Here is an 11,769-nt window from a genome sequence, read left to right on the forward strand (position 1 = left end):
AGAGAATGCAAAAGCTGTTCAAATAAAATGTCCTCTCATCCCAAATATTGACCACTATCATGTCCTCTAGGGGCTCTGTACAAGTATGGCCAGAAATCATCACGAGCTATAAAGTAATGACTAAATAAAAAGAAGGGGTGGGAAAATGTGCTGAAAAAAGAAAATAAAGAGAAAACATCAGACTTTTAAAGTTATAAAGAAAGGAACATAAAAAATACAATTATGATCAGATTAAGAATACCAGCACAAAATGTTTTTACAACTTTACACAATGTTGTATTTTGGTTTTAATTAGGTAAACATAAAAACCAATTTAAAAACGTTGTAAAAACATCTAATTGGCTCATTTTCTTTAAGCGGTCAATAAACTTTATCACATCTGTTCACTACAAAAACAAAACCAGAATAAAATGCAACATTTGTGAGACCTTTTGTATAGGTGTTAAAATAACCTAATCACAATGTTGGAATAAGACGTTTAAAGAACATCATGACCATACCAAAATACAACCAATGTAGACGGTTTCAGCAGTAACATAAACACGCGGCTGTCGCGGTCCGCACGTAACTTCCAGTAAACTCCGCTTAGAATAAAAACAACAAAGTTCTTTAAACGTATAACAAGCAAAACAACAACAGGTAGATTACCTAGGAAACCAAAACATTTGTTATTTTTGACGAGGCATTTGTTCAAGAGATCAGTTTAGCAACTAGTCAGACCATTAAAAAAAACGAAACCGGAAGTAAGGTTCGGATCCAGACGTGTATCGTCCGATGAAACCGATTGGTTTAAATGTATCTTAGCTTTATTAATAGTGTTTGTTTTATGGCTGGATTGGTAATACTGGGCATTTTCTTGGTGGGCCGACATACATACCAAAGTAACATAAACACCTGGCTGTATTTTGGTCATGATGTTCTTTAAACGTCTTATTCAGTGGTTTGTTTAACACCTGAACAAAATGTCTCAGAAATGTTGCATTGTGGTCTGGTCTTGTTTTCGTAGTGAACAGATGTGATTTACGTTTTTTACTACCTAAGGAAAACCAATCCAATTAGGTATTTTACGTTTTTAAAACGTCCTTTTTGTTTTTATTTAGGGTGTGGTTTTTAAAATGTTTTTTAAATGTTATACTGCAACATTACCTTATTACCATGAAATACAATGTTGTAAAAACTTTTGTGTTGGTTTTTGTAATCTGATCATAATCTTTTTGTCCTACGATGTCCTATCTTTATGACTTTTAAAGCTTGATGTTTTGACTTTATTCTTCAGCAATTATTTTCCCACCCCTTCTTTTCATTTAATCATTACTTTATACAATAGTTTGTGATGATTTCTGTCCATAATTGAGACCCATTCTTGTTTTGCTAAATCCATTGTAAAGCAGTGAGCGTCTTCTCTCTCCAGTACAGCAGGAGGCGCTGCAGCTCTTTAATCCGCAAATAAACTCACTAAAGAAAGAAAGAAAGAGCGCGCGTGTGATGTGTTTGTGTATCCTCAGTGTTTTTCTCTCTTGCGTGTTTCATTTAGTTTAAAAAGACTCTTGTTTCTGTGTATTTTAATGTTGAGATGTACTGTGCTGTAAATCAGTATGAACTGAGCTGTCAATGCTGGATATATTGATGATTTCATCACAAAAAACTCTCAGGTGAAGAAAGAGGAGATTTAGCAATGAATCGAGAGGTTTGTACAGCTTAAACATCATTTACCTGAATCAGACAACATCAAATCATTTCTAATTTTACTTTCTGTGTTGTGTTGTCAGAATGTGGATTGTTGTGAATCTTCAGTGTATGTGACTGATGATGGGAGTCTGGATTCAGTGTGGATGAGCAGAGATCAGAGCCGCACACCACAGACACTGCTGGACTCTAAACTCTCTGAAGAGAAATCCAGACACACACAGGACTCTGATCTCAGTCTGACTTTACTCTGTTATACTGAGTCAAAGCTCACAGACACTCAGGACACTACAATGTGTGACAGAAAACAGAGCTTACAGGAGGATCAAACCTCCACAGAGTCTCTGGATTCTGTCTGTAACGCTGGAGAACAGCAGCAGATCCTGCAGACCAAACTGAAGATGTGTTCAGTTAAACTCATCGACTGCACAAACCTCATGATGAAGATTAAAACTGAACCCACAGAAATCAAAACTGAGCCCACAGAAATCAAAACTGAGCCCACAGAAATCAAAACTGAGCCCAAAGAAATCAAAACTGAACCCACAGAAATCAAAACTGAACCCACAAAAGAGGAAGATCGCACTGAGGAAGATGATGATTTTATTCCATCAGGTATGTTTCCTCAATTATTATTGTATTTTTATTTTTAAATGTCATGTGAGCACCTATTTTGGGTTTTCAATCAAAATTTTAAAGGAGTTATCTTTAAAACTTATTGTGGAACAGACATATAGGCTTAAAGGGTTAGTTCACCCCAAAAGTATAATTTTATCATAAATCAGTTACCCCTGTGTCGTTCTAAACCCCCAAGTGCTCTGATTTTTTATTTTTAGTGCTTTCTATTTTTGATGAAAACTGGGAGGCTTCTTGGGTTTCTAGAATGCGACCTAATTTTTCAATATTGCGGAAAAAAATTTGTTTGCACCAGTGCGGCCAGCCTTTCGAGGGATAAAAAGTCTCTGCAACTCTGAAAGACTCCCTGTGGTTCAACAACAGACACACATTAGGTTTATGTCGTGGTCTAAACCAATCAGAGATAGTGAAGGCCGGACCTTTCCCTCTGATTGGCCGTGATCCAGATAATCCTGTACGTTTGTATTTACAGTTGTGCCCAAAAATATTGGCACCCCTGGTAAATATGATTAAATAAGGCTGTGAAAATTTATCTGCATTGTCAATCCTTTTAATCTTTTTTTTTTTTTAAATCACAAAAATGTATCCTTTCATTGGATAATAAGAATTTAAAATGGGGTGAAATATCATTATGAAATGTTTTTCTGTAATACACATTGGCCACAATTATTGGCACCCTTTTATTCAATACTTTTTGATACTCCATTCATTTGACATTTTAACGGGTCTAGATTTTCTCCTATAATGCCTGATGAGGTTAGGAAATGCCTGACAAGAGATCATAGACCATTCCTTCATCCAGGATCACTCCAGACCCTTTAGACTCCCAGCTCCATGTTGGTGCTAGGGATGTAACGATTAATCGTGTGTCCCATTAAAAATGCCTGTTGGAATTCGATTCTGAATCTCAAGGCTGAGATTCTGTGTTTCATGCACAGCTTGTGTGTGTACTACTGCATTTGGTCAGTAGGAAGTCCTTATCAATCTAAAATCATTATGAGTCGGAGTCGTTTATAACGTGCACTTAAAAAAGCAACACTTGTTAAAGAAAATCATTCAAAATATTCTTTATCTTAACAAGATGTCCAGGATCTGCAGCAGAAATATAGTACACATGGGGTACTTTTTTTTCTCTGTGTTCACCAAATCTTGAGTGTTTGCTGCTAAAAGCTAAGTTTTTAGTTTCATCTGATCATAGAAGCCATTGCCAATTAATGTTCCAGTCATGGCTGATAACTGAATATGCTTTAGTTTGTTTTTGAATGAGCTAGGAGAATTTTTCTTGTAACCCTCCCAAACAACATGTGTTGATGTTGGTGGTGAAAGAGTTAAAGTATTCCCACACTTTTTATCGCATTCTGGCTGATTAGTATAACACATGATTAGGGCTATAACGATTGTGTGTCCCATTAAAAATGCCTGTCTGAAATCGATTCTGAATCGCATTTGCACAGTTAATCGTTACACCCCTACACATGATTGTCAATCACTCGGAGCTGAAGTCACCATTGTTTCAAAATGTTAACAGTACAACACATTGGCGCGTTTCCAGCAAATCAATGTAAACGATAAGGTTGACGCATCGTTCCAGCCCTACTTTGAAGGATCCATTCATTTTATCCTTAACAGCGCAGAGAAAAATGGTGCATTTTGAGGCTTCATTTTAAGCATCCTTCGAATTGAGATGGCCTTACTAGCCTTAAGTCGCGCAGCTGTGACGCAATCGGTCTTAGAATATGCCCTTAGAAGGTCGCAGCCTTCGAATTGGGACACAGATCAAGAGTGTGTCCCCGATTGTGTGTAGGACCTTGCACATGCTGGGTCAGATCAAGTGTGTTTAAGGGGCTGTTTACACTTGGTATTAGATGTGTTTTCATCGATCAGATCACAAGTGGGAGAGAGAGACACATTACGTTTACACCTGGTATTTTAATCCTTCTCTTTTGTCCACTTTCGACCGATTCTGTCTTGAATACTGTGAGGGGGTGGTCTGTCGAGACCGTGTGCGAGTTTTGCTGCTGTCATTTTAAGTTATGATGAGTTTATACGGACGAGAACTAATATTATGTCGGAGTCCACTGCTTGTCTTGTAAGTAAACATGCTGCACAGTGTTTCGTACATGAATATGTTAGAGCTTTCTCTGATATTTCAGCGCAATTGATGAAATAGGATCACGCAACTTTCACACGCTTGCAAAATGAAACTGAGGAGTTTAGCCGCTTTAGTTTTATCAATGAAAGGCTAAAAGTAGGGCTTTTCACCGTGTTTGTTCACGCCAGAAAAGACTTAAAACATTGTGTTTAGTACCTCAGATTAGATAAATGGGCGGAGAGAAGGCGGTCGCGTGTGGCTGTTCGAACTTATTCAACAACGTGTGTTTACCCTACAAATACAATCCGATCAAAAGGGGTTACGACTACCTCTGAATGTGGTTGAAAGTGGTTGAAAGTGGACGAGCTCAAAACGAACACCGTTTACACCTGGCATTAACGTCGTCCACTTGTGATCCCATCGATGAAAACGCATGTTAATGTCAAGTGTAAACAGCCTCTAAAACCGAATGCTTTAGAGCAATACACAAACATTTAAAAGAATGGTAATCACCAAGTAATGCTTGCATTGAAAGGATTCTTTGAATAAAGCAGCTATTTTTCCGCCTCTTATTGTAACTAATTTGTAAATGACAGCGATTGTCTTGCATGTACACTATTACCCTGTTTTCATACTGCGTTCACGTATTTACATGACATAACATCTGCATTATTGTAATTTAAACTTGCTTACACTCACGCAGTGTAAAACCAAACCCTATTCATTCACCAATCAGACCCGATCGTTTCTCTCCTCTCCTCATTTGCGGCGTTTGGCTGTCACTCGCGTGACGTGGAACAAAGCGGCAAACCTAGACACATAGATTTACTTAATGGATTTGGAGCGGCACTTTTTAAACAAATGAGAGGAAAAATGTGCGCCACTGTGGAAAATTCTGGTGGCGAAGGAGAGAGTGACAAAGCAACAATATTGATTCCGAAAAAAGGCAAGGAAATAAGTTACCTCTGGCCTTTTTTCAGTCGGAAGGCTGCAGCCTCCGTAGGTCTCATATGCAGGCTGCATACGTCATCGAGCCTGGTTTAACTTAACTGAGCATTACATCCGCAAGTCATAAACGTATTACAACAATTTACGTTTAACTGAGAATAATAATAATCAATTTATAATTGTTAATATTTGAAATAAGACTGTCTTAATGACGTATGCAGCTTAGAAATGCGACCTCCGGAAGGCTGCAGCCTTCAGATTGAGAAACGGCCTCAGTATCATCATTAAGTTCTTTAAAGGTTTCGTGTTTTTAAAGTTTAAAGGTTTTGTGTTTTTAAATTTTTAAGGTTGACCAGTTTGATTGAAATAAATAGCACCTGTGCTTTTTTGTACAGTTACTTTTATTTATTAGTGTCAAGTTACTCATCTTCTAAAATAAGGAAAAGAGACTTTGAAGACACTTTATTATAACTAAAAGTCCAGGGTAGAACATTTTTGTTACTTGAGTGCAAGAAATGTTTTTTTTTGTTGTTGAAAATACGCGAATCGTTTGAGAGAATCGGGATCTTAATTCCCATGGAGAAAAATCTGGTTCACATTTTAGCACGAATTGTGCAGCCCTAATTGTAATTGCTGTCATAAGCCCTATTCGGACGGGATTAGTTTTACAGGGGGATCTCTGAGAAAATCGTGCTTCTCAGAGGTCCTCTGTGTTTTTAATCCCGTCCGAATCGGCCATGTCTGTGTTTTTCTCTGACGACCTCCGTAAAAATTCCAGAGCAATTTACCTACTGTTTTTCAGCGAACTCGGAGGTCCTCTGAGAAATGTAATCCCGTCCGAATGCAAATGTCTGTGTTTGCCCGCAATATCTTTTGAAAACGCGGTTCATTTTGTGTTTTGGCCAACGTGATCTGCCGTAAGGTCTTACTAATGTGCGTATATTGTATTTCCTGAGTCTCATTCATTCAGATATGAATGTTTTTTCGCATTTGGCAAAATAAAATAATTAAATTACATCAAAACGAGCTGAATATCATACACTGTTAAATCATTAACATTATAAGAAACTCCGTTCAAACTTGTTTAACTCCGGAATGGTAATGTTAATTAATAAAGATAATACATTTTTATGAATCATTATTTCTTAATTTCTTTGTGTTTATTATAAGCAGACATTTATATAAAACACGTAGGCTAACGTTTCTTTAGTAGGATTTGTATATTTTATTTTGTTAAAATTAAATTAATAAATGACATGTTCTGTCATAATTTTACATTTAAAGCAATATATTAAACACTACAAACACACGTATCCAGAGCACGTGCTCTTCTGCAACGTCCAAATGCATGAAACAGACACTCCCATCTCTGGAATAGCCTGCATCATTTTAATCCCGTCCAAATCGGTACATAAAATCACAGACGTCCTGGGGGACACGTTGAAACTCAAACGTCGTTTGGAAAACTAATCCCGTCCGAATAGTGCTATAGCCGGGACCCAACACATATCAGTTACCAGTGATGTTTGCAGGTGTTGAGGCAGAGGTCGACGTGCTCTCTCAGATGGAGGGCGGGCTGGGCCCGGAGGATTTGGTGGTTGTGGAGACTGCCGTTTCTTGGTTGATATTTGGGGACTCGTAGCAATAGAGCGGGAGAGATTTGTTCTAGCAAATACCAGTTTCTCCATTTTCTCTGAAAAGCACTGAAGTGGTGATGTTGGAGAGAATGGGAGAGAGTGTGACGACATCAACTGTGATTCTGGTGTTCCTGGAGGCTGAAGGGTGTTCTCTTGCCTTTCCTGGTTGTTATTCATAGAAACGTCCTTGGGTGTTGATTCAAAATCCAGCTGTAGCGAGGTCTGTGGGCAGGACTGTGAACAGTAGTTGTTGTGATTGCAGAGTTTTATCCTTGTCACTTAAATGTCCATCCAGGTCCGGGTGTCAAATCCTGTGGTCAATTAGGCATTCAGGAGTGGACTGGAACACTTAGCTGATAAATAATGAAGGATGAAAAAGATATGAGCCGTTTCTCAATGTCAAGGAAGGATCCTCGGAAGCTAGAATTTCGAGGATGCTACGTCATCGACGTCCGTCGAAGGACTGTTCCAATGTTGAGGATCCTTGAAATTGCAGCAAAGGACTGAGTCCTTCGTTCGAGAAATATCCCATATACAGGAAAGGATGCAAATTTGTATCCTTCGCGCTCTTCACGCGCTGAAATCACCCACAATCCTATGCGCGCACCACCGAAAGCACACCTTTCAATCACGCAATGACGCAATGACGTGCACTTGCTAGCCTGTTCCATTTAACGTGTTCTCCGAATGCTTAAAAGGAGCCTCGCCTAGCCTCTAAAGGAAGTGACTTGAAAGGACTAGTCCTGCCAAGGAAGTATCCTTGACATTGGGAAACGGCTATTGTGTAAACTTTAAGCAACCTAGCACCTAGTTTGTTTGGTTGGATACCATCTTTGTTAAAAAGTTGCCTTTGACTCCAGAAGTTATTGAAATTGTCAATGTAATTCAGTCCTTTCATGGTGCAGGTTTTTTGCAGCCATGTATTTAAACTTAGTAGTCGAGAAAACATATTTGTTCCTCTGGCTGGAAGATGCCCACTGATGAATGATTGAACTTTCAGTCTTCCAAGTGTTTCAAAAAGTCACATGATTTCTACATTAACAACACAAGCCCTGAATCAAGGCTTCATCTGATTTATTCTTGACACGCTCTCCGAACTCTTGCTTCAAATATCCCATCACTAGCAATGACCCAACTGCAATAAGACTGACACCTTCAACTTTCTATATGTGTGAATCTAGAAAAATACACAATCTTAATTCTTCATCCTTATTGTTGTGTAAATAACAGTGAAAAAGACAATTTAATTGTTTCATGTTTCTTTCAGATGTGAAGAGTGATTCATGTCTGGATATAGAAATAACGTCCTCAACATCAAAAGAGCGACTGACAGCACAAACTCTTTCCTGCATCACCTGTGGAAAGACATTCAGCTCACAGAGACATTTAGAGAGACATGAGAGAAAACACACAGAACAGAAACTCTTCACCAGATCTGAGATCAGCTTTACTACCTTACAAGAGAAGAAACTTCATTCAGAAGACCAAAGAGAGAAGAAGAAGAAGAAGCAGTTTCACTGTGAGCAGTGTGGGAAGATTTGTGTCTCTTCCTATAAACTAAATGTTCACATGAGGACACACAGTGATGAAAAGCCTTTCAACTGCACTGAATGTGGAAAATACTTCAAAACCAAACAAATTCTTGATGTTCATCAGAGAGTTCATATGGGAGAAAAACCTTACGAGTGTCCTCACTGTGAGAAGAGATTTAGCCATAAATGTGTTTTGAAGACGCATGTGCTTTTACACACCAATGAGAGACCGTATCAGTGCAGTGAATGTGACAAAACCTTTAGGGATTCACGTTCATTAAAAAAACACCAGATTACTCACATTAAAGAGAAACTCCATCAGTGTTCACACTGTGAGAAACGTTTCTGCCATAAATATCAGCTGATAGTCCATGAGAGAATTCACACTAAAGAAAAAGCTCATCACTGTAATGTTTGTGGGAAGAGTTTTAATCGACATGGTAGTTTAGTGACACACCGGAGGATTCATACAAATGAAAAACCTTACAAATGCTCTCAGTGTGACAAGACATTTGCTTCTTCAGGTCACTTCAAATACCATCAGAGACTTCATACTGGAGAGAAACCTCATCACTGTAGTGTTTGTGGGAAGAGTTTTTCTAATTCATCTCATTTAAGAGTTCATCAAAGAGGTCATACTGGAGAGAAACCTTATCAATGTAATGTCTGTGGGAAGAGTTTTTCTGATTCATCTCAAGTCAAAGCCCATCAAAGAGTTCATACTGGAGAGAAACCTCATCTCTGTACTCTCTGTGGGAAGAGTTTTACTCAAGGGTCTACATTACTAAATCACATGAGAATTCATACAGGTAAAAAACCTTACAAATGCTCTCAGTGTGACAAGACTTTTGCTCAGTCGGGTTCCTTAAAAGGCCATCAGAGAGTTCATACTTGAGAGAAACCTTAACACTGTAATGTTTTTGGGAAGAGTTAATCAACAGTCAAACTTTGTAAGCATAAGTGACCTTACTAAGGACACCAAAAACTTGTAACGTATAAAGTTTTAAATATTGTTAAAAACAAGTTGATAGTAAAATAAGAACAAATAATCAAATGATGAGCAATATTGTTAATAAATACAACAGAACAAACATACAAATGAAATAAAACAGTGCTGTTCAGGATTTTCAGATTGATCTAACAGTACTGTATTATGGAGGATGAAAAATGACATAAAGGTGTAATATTTCAAAGCTTTCTAGAGTTTTATTTTAGGTTATGATGTCCTTACCGTGGGTTCACACCAGCCGCGTTTGAGGCGTCAAATTCACATCTACCGTCTAGTTTCCCGCTTGAACATTCTGAGTTTACTTGCTTCATTCACGCGTGAAATTGTAGTTAATGAGACATTCGCGCAGAAATTCACGTCATGGGAGGGGCTTCTGCGGCTCCGCTCGCTTTCTGTAGTCACGTCACTACTAGAGCAAGCTCCTGATTGGTTAACGTGGCACGTTTTTCTGCCAAAGTTCAAATTTTTTAACTCACGCATTTCAACGCTCAATTTGCGTCACTCGCATGAACGCGGTGGAATTGTGTCTACCGCGCACACTACATGCGTCATTCGCACCGCGAGACCTCCAGAAACGCATCTTTACATTGACTTAACATTGAAATCACTCGTGTTGACGCCTCAACAGCAGCTGGTGTGAATGCAGCATTAAAGGGATAGTTAACACAAAAATAAAAATTTCTGTCATCATTTACTCACTCTCATGTTGTTACAAACCTGTATAAATTTCTTTGTTCTGATGAACATGAAGGAAGATATTTTGAGAAAAGTTTTAAATCAAGCCACTTGTGAGTCCCATTTACTTCCATAGTATTCTATTTTTTCATACTATGAAAGTTTTGTTTTTAACACTGTTTTCATGAGTGAAGTACACAGTTGACATAATGTTACTCATAGAAGTACACTAAATGTTAGTTTCTGTACACTAAATGTTAGGTTAGTAAACCAAGAGACTAAAAGATTTTAATCTTACCATGTTTAACTCAATTAAAAAAACAGCAGCTGGTAAATAAACCAACAGGGCCGGTGTCTGTAACTTAAAGGGATAGTTCACTTTAAAATTAAAATTCTGTCATCATTTACTCATCCTCATGTTGTTCTAAACCTGTATAAATGTCTTTTTTCTGTTGAACACAAAAGAAGATATTTTGAGAAATTATGGTAAACACATAGCAGGTGACCATTGACTTCCATAGTAGGAAAAATATTTTGGAAGTATTGTGATAAATTATAAAGAATATATTTTGATAAATGATTGTAAGCACAAAGTTTTTGCTACCTATTAAATTCCATCATTTTTTTTTATTTATACTATGGAAGTCTATGGTCACTTACTGCTGTGTGTTTACATCATTTCTCAAAATATCTTCTTTTGTGTTCATCAGAAATAAGAAATTCATACAGGTTCAGAACAACATGAGGATGAATACATTAAAAAAATTGGTTTCAACTGTTTATGTCATGTGACCAAAATGTCATTTAATTGTTCATTAATTTTGCTTGTTTTAGGACTTTGACGATTATGATGATTAATTGCCTTTTTTATTGCTTTGACATTTCATTCTGACAATTTTTTGTTAGTTCATGAAATAATTTTTACATTATTTAAATTAAATATTTTGCCAGGTTTACCTGGCACTAAATATTAATACACATAACACATTTTTAGACAGATATGCAATCATTGCGGTGATCTAAAATCATTGCGATGAGGCCAAACAGTTGCGATGAGACGATTATTTAATCATTGTGACAGCCCTATACATTGCTGACAAGCTGGTTACACTTCAATGCACAAACACCGGATATAGTATAACAGGTTTCTTTTTACTTTATTATTATGACAATCACAGTTGAATGTAATGTGGTAATAAAAAAGGAAGTCATTGTACATGTATCTATACAGATGAAAATAAAGGCTTTAAACTTAAACTGGACTTTTCATTTGCATATTAAAGAGAGAATAATTTCTTTAATTCCTTAAAAAATATTATTTTATATTAGCGGAGAAAAGGAAACCGTAGAATTCATAATCTTAAAACGCAAGTAATGTAATGATAGAAAAGAAACTGCTGTGCTACTGTATTTGTATATAGCCATGTATTTGTAGTAAATTAATCAGCTTTACTGCGTGTTTATTTTTCATAAGGAAGAATTAGTAAACCTGACTATAAATTAAGGTCCTATAAATAAAGCTCCTGACTATAAAATGACTCTGCTCTCGCAGAA

At 37.2% G+C, this 11,769-nt stretch overlaps 2 protein-coding genes across 2 annotated transcripts in view; both read left to right on the top strand.

Moving 5' to 3' along the window:
- The window catches only part of LOC129437112 (uncharacterized), a 31,827-nt gene extending 22,103 nt beyond the window's left edge, over positions 1 to 9,724 (top strand). Inside the window, 3 exon segments of the mRNA XM_073865728.1 lie at positions 1,653 to 1,687; positions 1,776 to 2,301; positions 8,267 to 9,724. Of these exon segments, the coding sequence (XP_073721829.1) occupies positions 1,653 to 1,687; positions 1,776 to 2,301; positions 8,267 to 9,426 (1,721 nt within the window). The 3' untranslated portion in view covers positions 9,427 to 9,724.
- The window catches only part of LOC129437125 (uncharacterized), a 96,804-nt gene continuing 86,473 nt past the window's right edge, over positions 1,439 to 11,769 (top strand). Inside the window, exon 1 of the mRNA XM_073865920.1 lies at positions 1,439 to 1,652. The gene's annotated coding sequence lies outside the window, so the exon portion shown is untranslated. The remainder of the gene's footprint in view (positions 1,653 to 11,769) is intronic.

This window comes from Misgurnus anguillicaudatus, unplaced genomic scaffold, assembly GCF_027580225.2.
Source record: "Misgurnus anguillicaudatus unplaced genomic scaffold, ASM2758022v2 HiC_scaffold_33, whole genome shotgun sequence".
NCBI lineage: Eukaryota > Metazoa > Chordata > Actinopteri > Cypriniformes > Cobitidae > Misgurnus > Misgurnus anguillicaudatus.